This window comes from Pyrus communis, chromosome 7 (assembly GCF_041283825.1).
Source record: "Pyrus communis isolate YQ-2024b chromosome 7, ASM4128382v1, whole genome shotgun sequence".
NCBI lineage: Eukaryota > Viridiplantae > Streptophyta > Magnoliopsida > Rosales > Rosaceae > Pyrus > Pyrus communis.
The window spans coordinates 8,945,888-8,971,739 of NC_142571.1; the positions used below are offsets into that span (position 1 = coordinate 8,945,888).

The window sequence follows — 25,852 nt, forward strand, 5'->3', positions numbered from 1 at the left end:
TGTTTTTTTAGTACTAGTGCATGACGCGGAGTTCTCAAACTGTGCATGCACATATCTTAGACTTTAACGACGATTTTGAACGTGATTTGAGAAGAAAGAGGAGGCATCCCGAACGTAGTGAACCTAGTTCAAGTTCAGAGGCCGAATCTGAGTTTGAAGAAGTGGAAGAAGAAGTTATGGCAGCGGACAATCGGACCATTAAAGAGCTTTCAGCCTCAGGGTTGGCCAATGCCGCACCATTATGCATTCAATACCCCGCGGCTGCCCAAGGCAAGACCGATGAATTCGAGTTGAAGTCAAGCTTGTTGCACCACATTCCTAAATACCATGGGCTTTCCATGGAAGATCCAAACAAGCATCTTAAAGAGTTTGAAGTAGTTTGTTCAAGCATGACTCCCGTCAATGTTGACGGAAGTATTTTGAAGATGAAAGCTTTTCCGTTCTCTTTAATGGATAAAGCTAAGGATTGGTTATACGAGTTGGCTCCTGGCACTGTCACTTCATGGGAGAGTATGAAAAGAGCGTTTTTGGAGAAGTTTTTCCCAACTTCTCGCATCATTCTTCTTCGTAAAAAAATAAGTGGAATTCAACAAGATGAAGGTGAGTCTTTTCCTGCATACTATGAACGTTTTAAATCACTTGTTGCTTCTTGTCCACAGCATCAGATGAAGGAGGAGCTACTTTTGCAATACTTCTACGAGGGCCTCCTACCATTAGAACGTCAATTGCTCGATGCCTCGGCAGGTGGAGCATTAGTGGACAAAACACCTATGGCTGCCAAGACCTTGATTTCTAATCGAGCGTTGAACGATCAACAATACGAAGGAGTAGGCCAAAGAGGACCCCCACGACAACATGTTCATGAGGTAAGTTCTACTTCCGACATTAATTCACAATTGGCTAATCTTAATTCTATTGTGTCTCAGTTGGCCGAGGGCATGAAGATGCAAGGACCAATTGTATGTGGCGTATGTTCTATGCATGGACATGCCTCTGAAAAATGTCCACAGTTGATTGAAAATGGTGGATGGGAAAGCGCCAATGCAATTGGGTTTCAAGGCCAAAACCAACCAAGGAACGATCCTTATTCCAACACATATAATCCCGGTTGGAGAGACCACCCAAATTTCAAATGGAGGGAGCCCCAACAATCTCAAAACCAAGGAGGCTTTAGGCAACAACCCCCTGGGTTCTTTCCCAAAACCTACGGCCCACCCCAAAATCAAGCCCAATCCGGCCCAAGTGCCTCAGGTACGTCTCTTGACAATGATGCACTTCTTAAGATACTAACTAAGTTGTCTAATGGGCAGGACGATCAAGCTAAGGCTATGCAAAACCAAGACAAAAGGGTGGATCAATTGGAGAAACAAATGGGGCAAATTGCCGAGTTTATGGGGCAGTTTCGTGAACAAGGAAAGCTCCCTAGTTCCACCGTTCCAAATCCAAAGGGAAGCTTCGAAAGTGCAAAGGCCATAACCTTGAGAAGTGGAGAAGAGATTGGGGCAGATCCTACACCATCACAATCAGGTCCCAAAGGTGATGAAAACTTGCAAATTGAAGAGGAAGAATCAAGCAAACCCACGGCAAAGGTGGGAGAGTCTTTGCCGCAAGTTCCTAGTGCCCCAAAACTGTCTAATTTGGCCAAAAAGGGTAAGAATGTGTCAAATTCGGTTTCTACTAATGCTTTTCCTTCGAATGCTCCTTTTCCTAGTAGGTTTATGCAAACAAGGAAGGAAGAAGCTGAAAAGGACATCCTTGAGACATTTAGGAAAGTTCAAGTGAACATACCCTTGTTGGATGCAATCAAGCAAGTCCCTAGATACGCCAAGTTTTTGAAGGAGTTGTGCACCACTAGGAAGAGGATGTCGACCAAGGAAGTGGTAAAAGTAGGTGAGAATGTGTCTGCCATCTTGCAACGCAAACTACCTCCCAAATGCAAAGATCCGGGTAGTTTCACCATTCCTTGTGTCATAGGTAACACTAGATTTGAATCTGCCATGCTTGACTTAGGTGCCTCTATAAATGTTATGCCATATTCCATATATGCATCTATGAACCTAGGAGCATTGAAAAATGATGGTGTTATCATACAATTGGCCGATAGATCTAATGCCTATCCAAAGGGAGTTTTGGAAGATGTTTTGGTGCAGGTTAATCATTTGATCTTTCCGGCGGATTTCTATGTCCTTGAGATGGATGAATCGGATCATGCACCCTCACTGCCCATTCTACTTGGAAGGCCATTCATGAAAACGGCCCGGACTAAGATTGACGTGTTTAATGGAACTTTGTCCATGGAATTTGATGGGGAAGTTGTTAATTTCAATCTTTCCGATTCTATTAAGTATCCTAGTGAAGATCATTCATGTTTCTCTATTGATACTGTTGACTCTTTGGCGCAGGGATACCTTGAAGAATTGAATGATGATATGCTTGAAAAAGTCATTACAAGTGGTGTAGAAGTCAAAACCAAGGGAGCAACATCCATGCAACCCCACGGCACAAATACACTATCCTATGCCGTGCCTCCTAGTGAGGATTTTCTTGAAGTAGTTGCTGCCCTTGAGTCATCACCAATACATGATGGTAAGTTTCCTAACAAAGAGTCCATTCCCATTTCGACTAACAAGTTGCTTCCATCCATAATTCAGGCACCTATCCTTGAACTCAAACCTTTGCCAAGCCATTTGAAGTACATTTTCTTGGGAAAAAATGAGACACTGCCTGCCATCATATCATCATCCCTCACGACACAAGAGGAGGAAAAACTCATGCATGTGTTGAAGGAGTACAAATCTGCCCTAGGATGGACATTGGCCGATATCAAAGGTATAAGCCCCACAACTTGTATGCATCACATATTTCTTGAGGAGGGGACCAAACCAACTAGAGAGGCTCAACGCCGTCTTAACCCTCCAATGATGGAAGTTGTGAAAAAGGAGATAATCAAACTTCTTGATTGTGGAGTCATTTATCCTATCTCCGATAGTCGTTGGGTTTCACCTATCCAATGTGTGCCTAAGAAATCCGGAGTGACGGTTGTGGAAAATGCCGAGAATGAGCTTGTACCCATGAGAATCCAAACCGGTTGGCGTGTATGCATCGATTATAGGAAGATAAATGCCACCACAAGGAAGGACCACTTCCCATTGCCGTTCCTAGATCAAATGTTGGAAAGGTTAGCGGGTCATTCTTTTTATTGCTTTCTTGATGGATATTCAGGTTATAATCAAATTGTCATTGCCCCGGATGATCAAGAAAAGACCACTTTTACTTGTCCCTTTGGAACATTTGCATATCGACGCATGCCATTTGGTTTGTGCAATGCCCCTGCCACGTTTCAAAGGTGTATGGTAAGCATATTTTCTGATTATGTTGAAAGGATTATTGAGATATTCATGGATGACTTTAGTGTTTTTGGTGATTCTTTTGATAAATGCTTGGATAATCTCACTTTAATCTTGAAACGTTGTGTTGAAACAAACCTTGTTTTAAATTGGGAAAAATGCCATTTTATGGTTAAACAAGGTATTGTTTTGGGTCATATAATCTCTGAAAAAGGAATTGAAGTTGATAAGTCTAAAGTAGATCTTGTACGCTACTTACCCTCTCCTACTTCGGTTAGAGAGGTTCGTTCTTTTCTTGGTCATGCAGGATTCTATAGACGATTTATCAAGGACTTTTCCAAGATTGCACAACCCCTATGCCGCCTCCTCCAAAAAGATGTGTCTTTTGAGTTCAACGAGGCATGCGAGAAGTCATTCAAGCATCTCAAAGAGCTCCTAACCACGGCACCCATCATAACTCCCCCGGATTGGTCCATTCCATTTGAATTGATGTGTGATGCCTCGGATTATGCACTTGGGGCTGTTTTGGGTCAAAGGAAAAATAAACAGTCACATGTTATTTATTATGCTTCCCGCACTTTAAATGATGCTTAATTGAATTATTCTACAACCGAAAAAGAACTCTTGGCGGTTGTATTTGCTTTAGATAAGTTTAGATCATATCTTATTGGCACTAAAGTAATTGTTTTCACTGACCATGCAGCCTTGAAGTATCTTTTCACCAAAAAGGAGGCCAAACCAAGGCTCATTCGTTGGATGCTCCTACTTCAAGAGTTCGATATTGAAATTAGGGAGAAGAAAGGTTGTGAAAACGTCGTGGCTGACCACTTGAGTAGATTGGTGCGTGAAGAAGAATCCCTCCCCATTTCTGAGACGTTTCCGGATGAACAACTTCTGTCCATTGAGGTAAGTACCCCTTGGTATGCCGATTTGGTCAATTTCTTGGTGACTAAGCAAGTTCCTAACACCCTAAGCAAGGTCTAACGTGATAAATTGATACATGATGCAAGATTTTATGTGTGGGATGATCCATATCTATGGAAATATTGCCCAGATCAGATTATTAGAAGATGTGTGCCAACTTCTGATTTTAACTCAATTCTAGCATTTTGTCATTCTTATGCATGTGGAGGCCATTTTGGTACCCAAAGGACAGCTCGTAAAGTGTTAGAATATGGTTTTTATTGGCCTACATTGTTCAAAGATGCTAGAATGTTTTGCTTAACATGTGATAGATGTCAAAGAACAGGTTCTATTGGTGCAAAAGACCAAATGCCGCAAACACCCATCTTCAATGTTGAAATCTTTGATGTTTGGGGTATTGATTTCATGGGTCCTTTTCCTTCTTCATTTGGTTTCACTTATATTTTGCTTGCGGTTGATTATGTTTCTAAATGGGTAGAAGCAAAAGCTACCCGTACTAACGATTCTAGAGTGGTTTCAGATTTCATCAAGACTAACATTTTCTCTAGATTTGGGATGCCGCGGGTATTTATAAGTGATGGAGGTTCACATTTCTGCAATAGGACCATTGAGGCACTCTTCAAGAAGTACAATGTCAAGCATAAGGTTTCAACACCTTATCACCCACAAACAAGTGGCCAAGCCGAAGTATCAAATAGAGAGGTCAAGCAAATCTTGGAGAAGACCGTGGGGCCTAACCGGAAGGATTGGAGCATGCGCTTAGACGATGCACTATGGGCATATCGCACTGCCTACAAAACACCCCTAGGGATGTCTCCATTTCGGCTAGTTTATGGAAAACCTTGTCACTTACCTGTGGAGTTAGAGCATAAGGCACATTGGGCCATCAAAACGTTCAATTTGGACTTAGATGCTGCTGGAATGCATCGGAAGCTCCAATTAAATGAGCTTGAGGAACTAAGGAATGAAGCCTACGAGAATGCCCGCATTTACAAGGAAAAGACGAAGGCGTTTCATGACAAGATGATTAGGGGCAAAACCTTCACAATTGGGCAGAAAGTTTTACTTTTTAATTCTCGTTTACGTTTATTTCCAGGAAAGTTACGTTCTAAATGGATTGGACCTTTTGTTGTTACTAATGTTTTTCCACATGGTGCAGTTCAAGTCCAAAGCTTAAGGAATGGGGTGGAATTCAAGGTCAACGGACATAGATTGAAGCCATACTATGAGAATGCCGTGGGGCAGGTTGTGGAGGAGATCTCACTCCATGCCGTGGGCACCAATGGTGCCTGAACGTGTTCTTCGTCCGGCTGCAAGACGTTAAAGAAAGCGCTACTTGGGAGGCAACCCATGCCATTCAACAAAGGAAGACCTAGAAAGCACTCCAATTCCAGATTTGCGTTCCTAAACCCTTCTCTTTGTTGATTCTTTCTAATCTGCCTATTTAGTTGTTTTACTTGCTGTTTGTGTGATTCTATGCTTAAAACATTGAGGACAATGTTTGATTTAAGTGTGGGGGGGGTAACTAAGTGTTTTTCATGAAAATTCGTGGGATTTTATCACCCATTATTTCAAAACTTGTTCCTTGCTGTTTTTAAGTGTTTTTAAGCAGTTTTAGTATGTTTTGAAGTAAAAATCCGAAAATCAAAGAAAAAATTGAAAATTTTGTTTTAAAAAACCCAAAAAAGAGTTGTTTTTGTGTGTTTGTTTGTGTCCTAGGGTACCTTCCAACACAATGATGAGGATTTGGTTTTTAAATACATGGCTGTTAAAGAGAGTGATTAACATGGATGAAAGTTTGATTTACTCTATGTTTATGCTTGGTTGTGGTTATAACTTATGAATTCACATGCAATCATAAAAGAAAAAAATCAGTTTTTGTAACATGCTTGAAGGAAGGAACTCAAATTAACGCTACAACCTTGTGAGACTTGAACCTAAACGTTTATTTGGAGAGTTAAAATCTGTGCATTCTTTGTTTTCTAAAATCGTTGCATGATCTCATTATTCTTTGCTTGGTTGCTACTTAGAAGGCGTTTCATCATTTAGTTCCAAACACTAGAAGTCATGCCCATTTCATTCAAAGCATGGTATTGATTAGCATAACACATATTCAAGATGAAGTTGTGTAGTGACCACCACTTTAGCCAAAAAGTCGTGTGCCCTACTCCATTATATGTTTAGGTGTTAACCCCATTGAGCCTTGTTTAGCCTTTTCTTTGTTAACCCACGTTACCCTCACCTAGCCTAGATTAGGACTATCCATACCCTCGTTCTTAAAGTATAGTAAGCATGATTCAAATGGAATTCCTTTATGGCAGAAACCAAGTGTGGGGGAAGTAGAAAGAAAAGAAAAGAAAAATTTGTAAAAAAAAAAAAAAAAGTATGAAAAGAGTTGAACAACATGAGAAAAAGAGTTCCAAGGTGTTGTTTGTTGAAGAAAGGGTCCAAAAAGTTGAAATCGGCCCCAAGAAGTTGTTTAAAGTCTTCCCCTTGTGTTTTTAAGTTAATTTCTGCAAACTAAGTGAATTCTAAGTCTTAATTTCATTACTTTGCTTACTAATGCTTGAAGTAACGTTTGTTTTCCCTATCCTTTCTTTGTTAACCAATACCCCAAGCCCCGTTGCAACCCTTAAACTTCTATCTTGAGTGTTATGTGTTTCAATTTGTTGAGTTTGAATTTGGTATGAGCATATGGTGTCACTGGTTCTCGCATCTAAGTAGTAGCATTTCATTCATGAGATCATATCTAAACATGCCAATTAACTCCGGAAATTGCGTTCTTTGTGATACATATATGTGAGCATTCGTTTTATATCTACATCAATTCTCTCACATATAGCTAGTATAGGGTGTGTAGTTAGAAAATCTGAGTGAAAATAGAGTGCAAATCTATTAAGGATTGAGGGAATTCTCTAAGGCATGTTACTACATTCAAAACATTGTTTTAATTGGTTAATTGTGAACTAGTAAGTAGTGACTATGATTAAGCATGTGCTTAAGTGTTAAATTGACTCAAATATGTGGGAATGATAATCTTTAACATGTCATGTGCATTGGAAATCCCTGAGGCAAACGTTGGAAGGTTTAGATTATGTTTGTTTGTTTTGTCTTGTTTTATTTCTTTGTTTTGCTCGAGGACTAGCAAAAGTTAAGTGTGGGGGAATTTGATAGGAGCATTTTTATGCGACTTAATTGGCTTGTTCTCATGCATTTATGTTGTTTTTCCTTAGTTAGTTTAAGTGTTTAAAGTCATTTTCGTGCAATTTCAGGTTTTAGTGTCAAAGTATGCAAAAAGAAGCAATTTGGAGCATTCTAGAGCATTTTTGGGCCAAGATTAGATAGTGCAAGCATGGAGGCATGAGGATGGACGAATTTGAAGGCTTGAATTCAGTTAGGGAGCTGCAAGGGGGCCTAAAAAACCTTATTTCTAGAAGGCTTTATCTATTCACACATGGTGCCTAATTTCTAGCTTGTCTCCTAGCCGTCCTAGCTTGTCTCCTAGCCGTCCTAGCTTGTCACTAGCCGTCCTAGCTTGTCTCCTAGCCGTCCTAGCTTGTCACTAGCCGTCCTAGCTTGTCACTAGCCGTCCTACCTTGTCTCCTAGCCGTCCTATCTTGTCTCCTACCTTGTCCAAGCTACACACATATATCCTTTAAGTGTTTCATGTATAGAATTTCTGGTACAAAAAACCTTTTGGTTTCAACTAAGTTCAAAAACCTTTCCTAGCCCTATAAATAAGGCTTTGCAGCAAGGCACTTGGGGGATCACTCATTCATTCAATTTTCGTCCATTCATCTATCCTCCATCCAATTCCATAATCCCTGATCCTAAAACACATCCCAACCATCCCATCCACCTTTGTGCCGTAGCAAGGAGAAAGAAGGAAAGACTCTTGGATGCTCAAGCTTCGTCGTTGGTGCATTCTAGGTGTAATTCGTTTTATGATTTCAATGTTTAATTTATTTTCCTTTCATTTTGCTATGAACATGAGTGGCTAAAACCCTATTGGTTAGGGGTGATTTCGAAGCCATAACTATGTGTGCAAGTTGATTTGATAAATTCCAGTTATGAGTTCTTGAATCGTGAATGCAATTGGCTTAACTGTGCGAGTAATAACGTATTTGTGTTTGTTAATTAGGGGTCGACACTTAATTGGCTTGCATGAATATGATGCTAGAATATAAGTTTGTTTCACATAATTGTCACACACTTATATTCACAAGTAGTGAAGGTTGCTAGTCACAATCGCGTTAAGTTCAATTCCTAGCATAAGTGTCATGATGTCATAGTCACAAGTGCTTTGTCAATGCTTATAGTTTTCATTGAATGTAATGATCTTTGATTGTATCTTTATTATGATGTCATGTAAGGAACTTTTGAAGAATGCTTTGGGTTGTCGTATGATGTCATCCAATTCAATAACACAAGGAAAACTTGAGAATTAATTAGTCATGTCACGGTTAATTTGGGGCATTGTCATTCATAATTCTATGAAGGAATAACTAGAAATCGAGTCATTTGCATACTTGTCATGTGTGGAGAAAGAACCCCTAACTAGTCCATCATCCATTAAAAACCCCAAAAAACGTTTCAAAATCAGTTTTACTTTGCAATCTGTTTTCTCAACTTTAATTTCGTCCAAATCAAATCCCCCTTTACTTTGAAGTCTCAATTTAGTTAGAAATTGTTTTGGTTCATGTTTTTAAGTGTTTTGAGTCAAGTTTTCAACCAATTTCGTCCAAATTAGTGTAGGTGCTCATAACTGCCCAGAAAGTGGTTTTTAGGCAGTTTTGAGTCTTCTAGTTGCTGTTTTGAGTTTTTGTTTTGTTTTAGTGTTTTAACTTTGGTTTTTCATTCTTTGAGTCCAAATTAGTGTTTTTAACTTTGTTTTGGAGTTCTTAGGTCAGTTTTCAAGAGTTTAGCAATCCCTCCTAATCCCCGGTTTTGAACGATCCCTACTTACATACTTTGCTACAATTGTCAGAAGAGGGTTTAATTTGTGTGCTTAATATATTTTGCATCAAATACCCGCGTTCTGCTCATGAAAACGAGATTGCAAGTTTTCTACATGTGGACATACCATTATACATAATTCACTATTAAGTTTGGTTGAGACCAGTTACCAACCATCAATATTTCTCAGTACAACTCGTGTTTGGACATCAACGAAATATTACACATGTATGAGTTTTTTATTATATTATCTATGTGCCTATTGCACTGGTACAATGCACTAAAAATGAGGCTTGAAGATAAATTGGGAATTTATGTTGAATTTGATTCACCATCTATCATTCAACATTTGGAACCCTTGACTGGGATATGTTTACCGCGCGGCTTGCAGACTATGATTTTGATAAGACAGTTTTCCCACCGTTAAGGGGAGAAAATAACTTTGTTCTAGAAGAATGATGAGAAAATATCATTTCAGAAGAATGATGAGCAAAGGCCGTTCCAGAAGAACGAAAAGAATTTGTCTTATTTTGATTCATGAAGCAATCAATATAAAAACGAAGTGAGAATAATTGAATGATACAACGATGTGCAAATCAAATGCCAGATGCATTTAATGATGCAACGAAAGTAATAAAATCACTTATACTTGCTACAAATGTGCCTACATGAATTGATGTTCTTGTTGGACAAAATAATGTGGTAGCAAATCTGTTACACGCATGAAGCGTGGCAGACCCTTAGATTCAAAAGGTTTAATACTTCGAAAGAAGAAGAATATGACACTAATGAACTATTGCATTCCCAAAGTATAACTGTTGCATGCCAGAAGCATGATAGTCGCCGTATGGATACATGTCCCAAAAAGGATAATCCGCGGACGTGGGAATGTTGATGTCTCATGCATGAAGCATGATAGATATATAGGTTCCAATGACTCAACTCCCGAAAGTGGAGATTAAAATCCCAGCTCTATAACACTAGAAGGTTATGATCCGCATTCTCTAAATTATGACTATCCTGGAAGAAATAGTGTAATGCCCTTGAAGAGGCAATGGATATCCAAAGAAATGAAAAGCTTTTATGCATGTGCATGCACATGAGAATATGGGATCAATGATTGATGACAACCAATGGTAATTTTGGCTTTTACAAGTAACTACTAAATTCATCAATGAGCTATATTAATATTGAGTCACGTTCTTTTGTTCGTCGACGAAAGGAAATATTATTTACCAAAAATGGAGAAAGGTAATTCCATTACAATCTTGTAAGAACGTGGAAAAATGGACCTATATATGTGCATATAATACAAATAGCCAAACGATATTGAACCAAATGAGGTTACCTATGAGCATTTGTAATACAGTGAATTACATTCACATGATATGACACAAGGTTACTAATTAAAACCTGAAATTATGCTCTTGTAAACAAGTTTATATGAATGGAGAATTATATACGAAGGGTTATGAGTCGCCCACATCATATCTCCATAAGTAAATCCCTCAAATATACATGGAAGCACGTTGCTTTGTATAAATTCCAAAGGAAAATGTGTTATGAAGTGAAGAAAATCCCTAAAGGATTCAGATTGCTTGAAGAAAACCTTGGAAGGGTAAAACATAAAATATGTACTTAAATACTAATGGATGATATAAATTGCCTTAGTGAGTACTATCATTATGATATTGTTGTAACATACTAAAATCTCTTGTAAGAGTCGATAATATTAGATTTAGACTCCTAAAGAGTCTAGAAAGTTTATAAAGTGTTGAGAGAGATATTGTCTCGAATTGCAGAATCGAACAATATACCAATACGAATCTTATCCATAATGTTTATAAAGAATCATATGAATTGAAGATTATGAGTTGAATACTCAAATTATTTAGACATTAAGAATGATCATTTATCTTAGTGAAGGTAAAGATAAATTGATATTTGGTCCAGAAATACCACATCTTAGTGAAGTATATGCTTTATTGTATTTGACATAATACATTTAATGAAATAAAGCTTATCTATTAATATCTCTGAGAAATTACATACACATGAGTTAAAACAACCAAGCAGGAAGGAATCTTCACAAAGGTTGCTCATGTGAAACCTTAATACTCGGAAGTACCCCAGAAGAGGGAGGCACCAGAGGTTGATTATTTGGAGCCTCAGTACTTGGTGAAACTCTAGACGGCTGAGACAATGGGTGTCTTTGGAATAAAGACTCGAACTCCTAATTGTCATTTTGAGTCTGATCTTCGGATTCCAGTAGCTGGTTGAGCTTTCTTTTCATGCTCGTCAAGTAATTATTTGCAAGCATGTGTAATACTCTATTTTCGTGCTTAAGCCCTCTAATCTCTTGTTTAAGACTTGTCACCTCAGCCATCAATGATTCAACTTGGTGAGTTCGATCAAGTAGGCGTTGGCCCATATTAGAAACAGAGCCCACACACTGATACTGAGAGCCAAAGAGTCTTGAACGACCGACTCATCAGACTGGTTTGAAAGGATTTTGTTATCTTTGGGAGTGAGAAGATTCCTAGCTACCACTATAGCGGTTAGGTTATTCTTCATTACAAAGTCCCCAACCTTAAGAGGACCATTAGAAGATGAGAAAGACTGACGCCATACATTATCTTGACGCGACTCGTCTATACCACTTCTAAGACTCAAATCTAAGCAAATGTTAGATGGGCAGGCCATTTTTCAGAAATGATGAAGGAAAAATGAGGTCAGATAAAATCTCAGAAGTGCAAAAAGGGGAAATTTCTGCTGGCAACAATTTTCTGAGTGTATCTGAACAAAATTGATATATCTATAAAAGAAGAGGTAGCAGGGTCACTTGTTCAAAAATAGAAGAGACACTGCTCTTTGAATTTCAAAAGCCAGTTTTTCAGGATAAAATTCGTCAACATTTCTCAGATGCAATCTCAGCTTTTGGATATTACGTGCAACTTTGTCAAAGTTGAAAACACATGAATCTTACTGTTCTAATTACACCACAGTTGCTGACAAGAATAAAGACATATCACCACTACCTGTTATTGGGAAATTCCTATATATGTCGACCTTTATCTTCTATAACAAGGCATACCTACAAAAATATCTAACTCTTATTCTTTTCCGAGAATGCATTTTCAACAAAGCATCTCGAAATATTCAGTTTTCTTTCTCTCCGAGAATACCTCTTCAAAACAAGTCACACCAAAGTAAGAGTATCTCATATCATTCTTTCTCCCTATCATTTCCTTTGTCCTTGTTCTCACCTGCAGGACAAGGAGAAAGAAAGCAATCAATTGCCACATGGAATCAAGCTTCCGATCTAGAACTGATTGCCCAGAACCTTTGCCTGATTGCTTACCTAGCATTACTCTCGAGTAGTCATCTTCAACTATTGATATGATGTTGGTTATTGACACTGAAGCTGCCAAGCATGATGAGTCATTGAGAAGTGATGTTCTGAATGACCATTCAAATGTAAGGTTTGCATTCCACTCTTGCATTAGGGGACAAATACTACAAGAAAAGATGTCACACCTGCATGGGGGAAAATTAGGGAAAATACCACTTCTGTAAGAGGAACAAATAAGGCAAGCGAAAATGATACATTGAAGCATGTGGACACAAACACAAAAAATAACGAGTTGATTCATCCTCGACGGAGCCGAATATCACTTGTCATGTGGAGCTACTCGTGGTTCCATTTCATTCAAGGACAAGTCCCAAGGAGCTTGAAGAAATCACAAGTCTGATTCAAGATCAAGTGTTTACCACCCTTGAATCAAATTCCGCTCCAGATAAAAGGAGTAAATTCCGACCTTTGGAGTAAGTCTAGCAGAAGGCTCTCCAGCCCAGTTCAAGAAATAGCATGTGGAAAGTTAACAAGTACAACATATGTGTTACTACTCATCAGGGGAAGTATCTAAAAACAGATCAAGGTTTTAACGAGTTAATCAAAGCCTTATGGCCATCCAAGGGGGATGTTATAATATTATGAGCCATTCAATGTGTGGATGGCTAACCCACTACATCCCACTTATCCCACTCTACATGTCCTTCCACTAGGAGTTGCCACTGCTTGCTTTTGGTGCTCCTGCTTTGCCTATAAATCAAAGAAGAAAAAACAGAAGAGAAAAGCCAGAAGGCTCATGGCAGAGAGAAGAAAAGACGGAAGAGAGAAGCCAGCAGGCTCATGGCAGAGAAAAGAAAAAGAGAGGAGAGAATATAGAGAGTTATCTTTGTAATCATATTATTTTAGATTATAATAAAAGCACCACTACTGCCCCGATGACGTACTCCAGTCACATTGACTGTAGAGGAACCTAGTAAATTTTGTGTCTTGTTTATTTATTCCAATGTGTCACATCCCGGCCCGAGGCGGATCACTTCCCGGCCCCGCTCCACCACCGTAGCACGATATTGTCCGTTTTGGGCTTACCATTCCCTCACGATTTTATTTTTAGGAACTCACGAGCAACTTCCCAGTGGGTCACCCATCATGGGATTGCTCTAGCGCCCTTCTCGCTTAACTTCGGAGTTCCTACGGAACTCGAAGCCAATGAGCTCTCAAAAGGCCTCGTGCTAGGTAGAGATGGGAATATACATATAAGGATTACTCCCCTGGGCGATGTAGGATGTCACAATCCATCCCCCTTAGGGGCCCGACGTCCTCGTCGACACACACGCGACCAGGGTTAGGCTCTGATACCAAATTGTCATATCCCGACCTCGGGTGGATCATTTCCCGAGCCTGCTCCACCACCGTAGCACGATATTGTTCGTTTTGGGCTTACCATCCCCTCACGATTTTATTTTTGGGAACTCACGAGCAACTTCCCAGTGGGTCACCCATCATGGGATTGTTCTAGCCCCCTTCTCGCTTAACTTCGGAGTTCCTACGGAACCCGAAGCCAGTGAGCTCTCAAAAGGCCTCGTGCTAGGTAGAGATGGGAATATACATATAAGGATCACTCTCCTGGGCGATGTGGGATGTCACAATCCACCCCTCTTAGGGGCCCGACGTCCTCGTCGGCACACACGCGACCAGGGTTAGGCTCTGATACCAAATTGTCATATCCCGGCCCTGAGTGGATCACTTCCCGAGCCTGCTCCACCACTGTAGCACGATATTGTTCGCTTTGGGCTTACCATTCCCTCACGGTTTTGTTTTTGGGAACTCACGAGCAACTTCCCAGTGGGTCACCCATCATGGGATTGCTCTAACCCCCTTCTCGCTTAACTTCGGAGTTCCTACGGAACTCGAAGCCAGTGAGCTCCCAAAAGGCCTCGTGCTAGGTAGAGATGGGAATATACATATAAGGATCACTCCCCTGGGCGATGTGGAATGTCACACAATGCACACACCGTTAATTTTACAAAAAAAAAAAAAAAAAAAAAAATATATATATATATATATACACACACAAAGGAAAACTAATGAAAATGGCTTGAAAACTTTGAGTTTTAACGATAAGGACAAAATAAAGGGTAAAGTGAATAGTACCAGGTTTGACTTTTTAGTGTAAAAATGTGATTTTTCGTTAAAGTGAACACTACCATGGGCTTTTCGTTAAAACTCCCTATATACAAACGCTCGACAAAAAAAAAAAAAAAAAATAAATATATATATATATATATATACACATATATATACAAACGCTCGTAACAACAAGCTTTATATTGTAGTCCTATTAAATTAGAAATGTAATTGTGTAAATTCTAACATATCTAGGTATTCTTTTGGGATTCTACCATATCTCTTAGACTAGATATTATTCTATTAGAGTTGTTTGTAATCCTATTAGGGTAAAGATTTAACCTTCCCTACTAATACAAATAAAGGGACAATGGGATGGAATAGAACACACTTCACAATTACACATCTCTCTCTTCTCTCTCTATGTGTCGTACCTTCTCTCTTTGGCCTCCATAAGTGTTCAGTAAATTATGTTTATAACACGTTATCAGCACGCTCTTCACGCTGCGCTAACAAGAGTTTGATCTTCAATCAAGGGAGTATTATGTTTGAATCATTCTTTTTATGATTTATTTATTATTTTATTGAATTGATCTACATGCTATTGATTCAATTTAATTTTTCTGTGTTGAATGTGGTACAACGCATTGGAGATGCAATTCCGGCATTCCGAGAAGGATCTTTTACAAATTCAAAGGCTTTTGTTGTTTTCTACCAATTAGGTACGTTTAAAATAAAGGAAGATATTTGAAACGACCATGAAGCATGAAAACATTCCTCATAATGCATGAACCCCTCTATTTATATTTTCCTTCTTATACACACACACACACACACACACACACACACACACACACACACACACACACACACATTCATGCACTACGCAATTATAAATCGCTATGTGGAATTTGTGAGTCAAAGAATTGAAAGAAATTAGAAGCAATTTAGGGTTTTTTTTTCAAACCCTAGATTTTGAAAAAAAAAATATAAAAAGAAAATATGGGAAAATCGCGACTTGAAGCCGCGCTGAGCCAAACATGGACCAAAAGTGTAGCAGCCCTTTGGGCTTGCTTGGGTTCTTCACGATTGGGCCTGCAACCCTAATTCGTGCCACCTCATCAGAAGCCAGCCTTGCTGGGCTTCTACTCCCTGGCCCAAAAACTCGACTGCTACTTGGTTTCCTCCACGTAATGGTTCGCCTGCAGCAATCCATGTTGCTGGGCTTTTATTTTGTTTTCCCACCCTGGCCTGCATTGTAGTAGCAAGCTTGCTACTTGTGAATTTTTTTTCTCTCTCGGCCAATGAGTGCAGCAAGCTTGTAGCAGCCCCACACGACCCAACCATAACTTGTAGCTGCTGGGCTATTTAGATTGGACAGCAGCCAGCAATCTAATGTTGGGCTACCTCTTTTTTCTTGGCCTAAAGCCATTTTTGGCTTGTTTTTTTTTTTTTTTTTTTCAGCCTGCATCCATATTTTTGGTACCCAATTTCATGGTCTTAGCCAATTTTTTGGGTTTTTCTTTCAAATGGCCTGTAACCGTCTAGCCCAAAATATGGCTTGAAACTTCGTTTTATTTTGCTTTTAGGATTGACCCTGAATGACCTCGATCTATTGAATTAATTAAAGTGACCAACAATCCACTAATCTGACAAGATATCCAAAATTATTGGCCTGCAGCCCACTTTTGGACATTAACGACTCAATATTTTATTTCTTTTCTTTGAACCGTTGACTACCTTTCGTAGTCCCGAAGCACTCACACTTGAGTTCTTGAAGCAACCCAAATCCACTACACTTAATTGTATATTGTATTTTGTGTTCTTACACGTACCTCTTTTTATGAACCAGAAGTTCATAACTAAACTCGAATTTGTAGTTTTGAAGTTAGTGTCTTTGAAACTCGAAGTTTTCATAAAACAATACACCCATGAAAACCCGATGTTTTTCATTTAAACCATGTTTTAGAACCCAAATGTTCTAACTTTGAAGCTTATAGATATCTTATTTCCATAGCACCAATCATAATCTTGTTCCCTCTATTAAGTAGATTGTCGAATCGTAACAAGTTTGATTTCACTAATTTGGACGTTTCTTGACAGAAACCACTTTATGTGGGTACAAGATGTGAATCTCCACTTGACTATCAAGAAGTTGAGAAATAATTGAAGCTAACAATAGCATGGAAGAGCTAAATAAGCCTCTACCATGATCTTTATTCGAAGACTTATGCTCGAAGCATTACAAAAAGAAATACCTGCCGAATGAGGATTCCATGGCTCTTTGGCTCGCTTCTATGGACCGTCTAATCATGAAATTTATTGCTTGAAGCACACCATGATTACGTCTATGAATGAGTACGATTCTAAAGTTTATAAATCCAATAGAATTTCGTCTCGAGAATACTTTTTCTCGTACTTCCATGTTTCTAACTCGCTTATGAGGTAGTCGTGTAGAGAACAAAAGTTTACCAAATTCTCAGATCTAATTACTACCACAAACATGAAAGAAAGGTATAGACCCAGCTTTGGCTGAAGTTTACCGAACGGTATATATCCAGTTCGGCTGGAGTTTACCAAATGGCTCACTCTAGTCGGTTAAAGCCTATCGAATGGTGGTGCCCTGTTTTGGCAGGGATGCATCGAAGGGCATGCTCTCCTTCAGAAGAGGTGCACCGAAAGGTATTCCTTTGCTTCGGCAGAGGCCTACCAAATAGACCCTTTTAGCTTTGGCTGGAGTTTACCGAACCCAAGTATGGGTCTATCTCTCTCACAATCCAATTTCGAGTTTGTTTTTACAACATATGGTAGAATCAGGGCCTACCAAGGTGTGGCATCATGCCCGAAGCGTGATCTTTGGCACCTGAGACGTAAAAACTTCAAGAATAAGGGATAATATTCGTAAACCTTAACCCTGCAGAATCTACTTCCGTCTTGATGGAATAAATCATTCGTTATGCACATGTTCGTGCCTCTACCAATGTCATTAAGGAGTACCATTCTCATAGTCAATATGTGAAACTATTTTTGCTCCACCGAACACCGTTGGAAGAGCAGAATTTTGACATGAATGCCTTGTAAGCCGAATCCTCTCAGTAAACCATTTACTTTGTGAACATTTTTCCATGTTCTTGGATTCATGTTTGGTGTTTGTTTTAGTTATGGATAATCTTATTGATATTGCCCTCGAATATGAGTTAATTGAATCATGTGTTCTTGTATACATGTGACTGAATTCAATTAAATACATGATTAGGTATGAATGTGGGAAAGTTAGTTGTCTAGATGAATGTGACACTAACTTTATACCTAAAATCACATCTTTAGCAACGACTTCAGGTATATCCAACCTGATTAAGAGCATTGGCACGCTCCTTATTGTATGAATGGTACTATATTACCATTTCAGAGACCTTATATTCTTTTCGTTTCCGAAAGAATGTCGTTGAGTCTTAAGGATATTTGAGATGACAATGATCGTGAATGAAACCATTGAAGAAAATAAAGTGAAATATCTTTGCACCACCTCCAAAAATAAGCCTAAAGCTTTGCTTTGGGGCCAATGGGCTGTCTCCCAACTGGGAAAAAGCCACATGTGGCTGGCCTGGAGCCTAGTGATTAAGCAGTTTATTTGATTTGGCATGACCATTTGGGACACTTAGGTCGAACAATGATGTTACGACACATCTCCTTACCCGAAGTAAGGATCTTTTGTCTACAAGTACACTTTGTCAAGCCTACTCATTGGGGAAATTGATTTTCTAAATCATTCCTCGCAAAGATATGAAATCACCCTCTTTTCATAGTGGAAAAGGAATATATGTGAAATAATACAACCAAAATGCGAACCATATAAATACTTATGGTTTTGGTTGATGAATCGATAAACTAGTTATATGTTTGTCTACACACACTGCTGCTAAACCTCTTGGCCGATTTTAAGGGTTCACCACCCTACTTATCCTTTAAAGTTCGGGAGACTCGATAATGCCGGAGAATTTATATCAACGGTTTTCGATAAAGTATTGCATATTGTTTGGGTTTATAATTGAACATCTAATTCCCATGTTCACCCCGAATAGCCCTGCATAGTGATCATAAAGCGCAATTTAAATGATCGCTCGGACCTTGTGACCGTAACAAGTTTTTGGTTTTTGCCTCAGGCTATGCAATCTTGTACGCAGCTATGTTGGTCCGCCTTGAGGTCCGTTGCCACCGAACCTATTCGATGTTATAGTTGGTTATTGGGTACGAACCTGATGTTTCGTATTTACACGTTTTGGGTGTGCATTCCATGTGCCAAGTTTTGTCGTCGCAATGTACCAATATGTGTCCTCAAAGAAGGATGTGAATCTTTGTCGATTATGGTTCTCCTTCACACTAGCTCTCTTAGAGCTCTTTCATGCGATCTCTTCATTGCTTATTTACGGATTGTTAATTCAATGAGACAGTCTTCTCGCTGTTAGGGGGAGATAAGAACGTCAACGTTCCTGTAGAACGGCTCAAATTTGGGTGGACGTTGCCCACTGTGTCTCATCTCGATCCCCATACTGCACAAGTGTGGTATGCTAGTGGGATGAATTCTAGCTTTCAGAATGTTGCTCCAAACACATTCCTCTGATCTAGTTAAAGTGACAAGATCATATACCAGCTGTAAACATACCTACAAGGATAAACGTACTTAATGGATGTTGAGTCAACATCCCCGAAGGGTGTGCCGCCTCTGTTGGACTGTTTGGCCTTTGGTAGTTCTAGTGGAGCTTGCCGGATAAGGTGCTGAGCATGATGGTGCTTGGCTGCTTTGTGTTGCACAAAGATCGCAGAGAGAGTTTGAGATGAAAGATAAGAAATGTAAGGGCAATAGAGAGATAGAGGAATTTGAGAGAGTGGGAAAATAGGTGACACGAGGACGAGGGAAGAGGAGACCCATGTGGGTGGGTCCCTCTAGACAGAAAATATTAAAATATAAAGGGGAAAATTATCTAGAATAGTGAATTTACCAAAATGCCCTTCTACTTCGTAGTTCCGAAAAGTCTTTGTTCTAACTCTGAATTCAATTCCGATTAAGCCCACGCATTTGTATGGTCGAGTACTCTGATAATGTGTGTGTGTGTGTGTGTGTCTTTGATTCAAGCCCAAACAATAATTAATTAGGTACAAGGCCTAATTAATAAAATACGAATGCAAATGGGCCTACTTGCCCACTTGCTGAACGAACCCAACAAATAAGTCATCAATATTACAGTGTGCAACTTGCAATACCACTAACTCACTATTGTCTCGATAAACAAGTAATAATTCCCAAGAGTGCAAAATTACCATTTTGCCTTTCATTGGGAAATGTGCATAATTTGTTCGATTTATGCCCGTTCATGCTCATGTGTTCGTAAGAACACGTATCACCGAGAAATATGTGCAAAGGAACAAGAAGTGATAAGGACTCAAATGTCCACAAAGGATATCCAACTGTCAGGGGCATTTTTGTAATTTCACAAGGTTAGGGAATAAAATAATATTAAACTAGGAACGGGATGTCACAGTTGTCAATTTCATTTAGTATTGTTTTAATAGATTTAATGCAATATGTAATAATTTATTCAAAAAAAAAGAAAAAGAAAATGCAATATGTAAAAAACTATCGTGTATTCTAAGAATTTGGTTGGTTGCCTCAATAAATGGACCCCGCAAAGTGATAAAAAAAATTTAGATTGACATTATTATTTAACATATTAGGTGGATCAAAATTTTTTTTATAAAATGTCAAATTGTCACATGAGCCATCAAATATCAATTTGATGTTTTAAATTTGACATCTTATTTGGAAATACTCTTAGCATTTCTCTGTGGAAAACTATTATGTAATCAAAAGATTGGATAAGAACAAGTGGCAAGACATGAATGGTCTAGAATTTTATAATAAATATGAGCTGATATTAATAATAAATAATGACATATGATGCGACGAGAATAATTGATAATCTCATAAAAAAAGTATAAGGTGATAATGATACAGAGAGGATAAGGTCCACAAAGCATTAAAATATGTGTAAATATATATGGGTGAAATTGCACAAATATAATTACTTTTCATAATAAATAGTAACTGTCTTTAGGCGTGTTGTCCTTACTCGACGGGTGAAATTTCTCTTCGGCCATTATCCAGGTGCGTCTCTCTTGAGAGGGATTGGTTAATTTGGTTGTTGGCATCACATATGTAATTGCTCCTTCAGTCGGGAAAGCTTTCTCAAATTTTATTCAGTCAAGTGATACGTACAAACAATTGTTTTAACCTTGGATTAGATTATTTTGTCTTAAAAACCTACAACTAGCATGCGGAAAAAAACGATCAGATGGAAGCCACCAACAGGCAATAAACAAGGACCGGGAGCTATCAGATGGACAACACAGCACAAATCAGGTTAAGTGGAGTATACGTGACTGTTAAGTTTTATACGTGGGCTAATCTAGAAGTTGAGTTTTACATATGAACCAATCTGTTCTGATACAATTAAAAGGTATGTACTATCAAACGGAGCAATATAAATAGTAGTTTAACTTCTTATAAACTCTTACAAGGTTTTGTTATGTTCCGACATGGGACTTTGGCCTCCACATCCTCACATGTTGTACAAATAACTTGTTTTTCCCATTAGTTTTCTTGTTAAAATATGCCAGTAAATTTTGAAAAATGGGACATAAAAGTACTCTTACGATATCCTTCACATGAAAATGTTTTCTGCAAGAATAAAAGGTGTATTGTCCTCGTACAATAAAAGAGAAGTTAAGTTACAATGAGCATGGGTTTTCTGCAAGAATAAAAGGTGTATTGTCCTCATACAATAAAAGAAAAATTAAGTTACAATGAGCATGGGAACTGTAGAATTATCAGAGAGACCAACAACACCGATATTATCCCCAACTTGTTAATTACCTCCTGCAAAGAACGGTAAGTGTGGAGCTTTATCACAAAAGGCCTCGGTATTAGTTGGAGTGAAGTTAAAATATTTAAACTCTTATGTTCTCATAAATACGGTCGATGTGGAATATTTCAAGAGAAACTATTGAGGAGAATTTATAAGACAGATATTTAATAGACGACATTGATGTTTCATGTTTCTGCACTTCAAGTCCGCCAGCCCTTTTGCATTTGTTGCCTATTGCACAACCGATGGATGTTAATATTCAGTTTACAAGCAGTTTCTTCAAAACCAGTTCCCTTGTACTTCACGATTCTAATTCATTCGCTTCGATGATTGGAACGAAATGTTGTACAAATTTCGTAGCTCTAGTTTTAGAATTTTAGACAACATTACTCTTAAATTTCTAACTGTTGTACAAGTATTCTTAGATACTGAGGCATAGGACAGTTTCGATTTCATTTGATTGAAAAAAATGTCTCCAATTAATCGAATCAATATTGAATCCTTTTAAATAAACATAGCTGCTTTTATTCTAATTTCAGAAAATCCGAATCCATGACAACATGCAGCACTCTACTATCTTTATTTACATTACTTTCATCTCCATTTTTTTTTTGTTAAAGGAACTCGACGGTACAAACAAATGTTGATATAACTTAAAACACTATGATATATAGGGCAAAGTCTTGAATTTGAACAACACAATCAGCTAAAAGCTAAAAAGCACAAGTACATTCTTTCCTTCTTTTTAAAGAAACCTTAACGGTATGAGGAAAAATTTTATTGAATAAAATAAAAAGGTTACACCTAGTCAGGGAGGACATAAACCTTACCCCTTAAAATAAAGAGAGAATAAAGAAAAGAAAGCTAAAATACAAGAAAATAGGGGAACATACATAACGTGAAACAAACTTACAACTAAACATATAGAAAGAGAAGGAAAGAAACCACAACAGAGAAAACAAACGACAACAACAAATGCATAACATTGTGACAAACTCAATTTCTACGCCCACCACTTGTACTCTAAATTTTCCAGATCATTTGTCTGATCATTCCAACAATCTTAAGAAACATATCGGGCCTCCTTGTGATCACAACATCTGCAAGAACTACTCCCACAATCAACCCACTTCCACATCCGGCCGAAACAATTTTCCAATCAAATTCAAATATTCCCGCTGAGCTAGAATCACCATCGTCTACGGTTGATGGTGGACGTTGAGGGGCCTTAGACTTTCCACATTTCTTTGGCAATGGATCTCCACACAACCCTGGGTTTCCCTCGTATGAAGTGATATTCAATGAAGTAAGCTGCGTTCCTTGTGGTATAGGACCTGTGAGATTGTTGTGAGACACATTGAAACTGCCAAGAAAATTAAGTTGCCTCAGTTGTTGGGGGATCTGTCCTGAGAGCTTGTTTTGTGAAAGGTCCAACGATTCAAGCTTCGTCAAGTTTCCGAAGGATGATGGTATAGAACCAGTGAGAATGTTGTGGGAAAGATTCAGCGAACGAAGCTCCTTAAGCTTCCCAATGAAGTCTGGAATTTCCCCTTCAAATTTGTTGCTGGAGATATCAAAGGATGCAAATTCTTCTCGAATCATTGGATAGTATTGCTCCAAACCTTTTGTTGCTAGTGTGAGTGCGTAACCAGCATATCTAATAATCCTGGCTCCACTGGCATCATAAGCTACGTCTGTGAACATATATGCTGACTTGTTAACAATAATACTTGGAAACATAGATGGAACGGCGCCAGTAAAATTATTGTGAGACAAATCAAGAATGCGTAACTTGGGGAAATCGACATTCTTTCTAGATTTTCCAATCACACCGTAGAATCTATTATGGCGCATTGCCAAAAGTTTTAACTCTTGAAGAGTCCCCAACCAAATGGGAAAAACATCATTGAATTGATTGTTTGACAAAACAAGATACTCAAGCCTCGCACAATTGACCAATGACCTTGGTATCTGCCCGTGCAATTTGTTGTGACTCACGTCAATCATCCTCAAACTGCTTCCGCTATTGTATGTCTGAGGAATAACTCCGTGAAAGGAGTTGTTTCCAAGAAGTAAAAGAGTCAGATCATCACTAAAGTTTCCGAGACATTGAGGAAGCATGCCACTCAACTTATTTTTCGACAAGTCAAGCAACTGAAGATTTTTCATATTGCAAAGCAATGATGAGATTTCTCCAGTAAAGTTGTTGTCTGTAGCTGTATATTCTAGCATAGTTGGAGGAGGTACCGGTAGTGATCCATGAAACATGTTGGACGAAAACGTTATGCCTACCAGGTTCACCCAAGGAAGGACAAGCGGAAATTGGCCTGAAAAGAAGTTTCCACTTATGTCTAAATAGACCAAAGTTTCTATGCTTGTGTTCCACATCCAGTTTGGTACTTGGCCTCGGATTTTGTTTCCAGCAATTTCCAAACGCTCCAACCCCTTCTGATATTGTAAGAAGGATGGAAACTCTGTTAGGCTGCAATTACTCAATCCAAGAACGGTGAACTGTTGAACTGTTGAATTCACAGTGACAAATTCTAAACTGTTCCAACTTAATTGAAGTTGGAAAAGAAATTGTAGATTTTGAAACATTTGAAACTCTACAACACCACTCAGACTATTCAATTGTAGATAAAGGATTTGAAGATTTGTGAGATTTGAAAATGACGCAGGAACTGAACCATTTAATCTATTAAAAGCAAAATCTAGGTACTCTAGTTTGCTAAAGTTGCCTAACCAAGATGGGATTGGACCAGTTAATCGACTCGTACTAATCCTAAAAGTTGCCAGTTGGGTAAGGTTTGCCAAGGAATCAGGAATTGGACCTCCAAATTTATTGGCTGAAATGTCTAGATAAGTGAGCTGCCTAAGATTCCCGAGAAAAGATGGAACCAACCCTTCCGAAAAATTGCTTTGAGCCACATCGAAGTTTTGCAGTGAATGAAGGTTTTGAATTGAAGAGGGTATTGTTCCAAAAAAGCCAGTAAAGCCGACTTTCAGTAAGATGAAAGGACTGCTTTGATTAAATTCAGGAAAATATCCAGTCAATTCTTGGTTGTATCTCACACTAAGAGATTCTAGGTTTGGCAGTTGGAAAATTCTCACTGGAAATTCACCAAACAGGTGACAGGCCCTGAGGTGGAGGGCTGTCAAAGATGATAAATTAGCCATGGAATGAGGAATTGCCGAAGATACATTTACGAAACTGAGAGAAAGCACTTCGAGACTACTTAAGTTTTGCACTAGGCTTCCAAGATCTGATGCTTCAAGTTTCAACAAGGGATAATTCTCCTCTTCTGACGACTGATGATCCTTATCTTCTGACAATCTATCGAGATTGAGAGCTAGATTAAGGTATGTCAACTTGGATAACAGTGAAAGTTCAGAAGGGACTTGACCAGAAAAGACAGAGGTAGAGAGGTCAAGATGAGTGAGGCTTGGAAAATTCCTAATGCTAGCAGGAATTTGAGAGTAATTGAAGTTATTGTCAGAGAGATTTAACCTTTGAAGATGAACAAGGCGGAAGAGGCTGCTATTGCTGTTGATAGAGCCGTGGAGACAGCTGCTACCAAGATCTAGGCCAATCACATGACCCGTCTTCTCATCACACTCGACACCTTCCCATGAGCAGCAGGTGCTATTTCCTCCTTCAGCTGGTTTCCATGATGAAACCTTTGGATAAGCATCGGTAGATCTAGAAGCAGATTTGTCAATAGTAAAGCTGTCTTTGAATTGCAGCAGGGCGGACTTCTCCCCATCAGGGCAAGATGGATACTGCTTCTGCGAAGAGTAGGAAGAGGTAGCAATAACCACATGATGAAACAACAACAAAACTAGTACTAGTTTTGAAACCATGCGAATGATGGAGATATCAAGTAACCCCATAACAACAATCTTTTGATTTTTTTTGTTTTGTACTCTTAGCTATGTATGGAGTGCAAAGTGACACAACTATTTATAGACTGGCATCAGTATAAAATTCTTCCGCAAATTAATTTCTAAAAAGTGATAGACACGGATGTAATGGGGACAAGTGCATCATATCTTCTACATGCGTAAAAGATGCTCTTGACTAATTGATTCGTGAGTCAATTTTTGAAGTCAAATCTTCAACTTTTGAGATGATTTTTGCATAGACACACATATAGTTTATCTCATGAGTTCCTTCTGTAAGGGTTTATGATATTTGTACTGACACTCTTGTAAGGTTTTATCATATT

General features: G+C 38.7%; 1 protein-coding gene across 1 annotated transcript; it reads right to left on the reverse strand.

The window, feature by feature from the left end:
• Positions 1-22,389: 22,389 nt before the first annotated feature.
• On the reverse strand, positions 22,390-25,541 carry LOC137734232 (receptor-like protein 7). Its single transcript, XM_088696444.1, has one exon. It carries the CDS (start codon positions 25,515-25,517, stop codon positions 22,650-22,652), a length of 2,868 nt encoding a protein of 955 aa, XP_088552570.1. The 5' UTR covers positions 25,518-25,541; the 3' UTR covers positions 22,390-22,649.
• Positions 25,542-25,852: the final 311 nt, after the last annotated feature.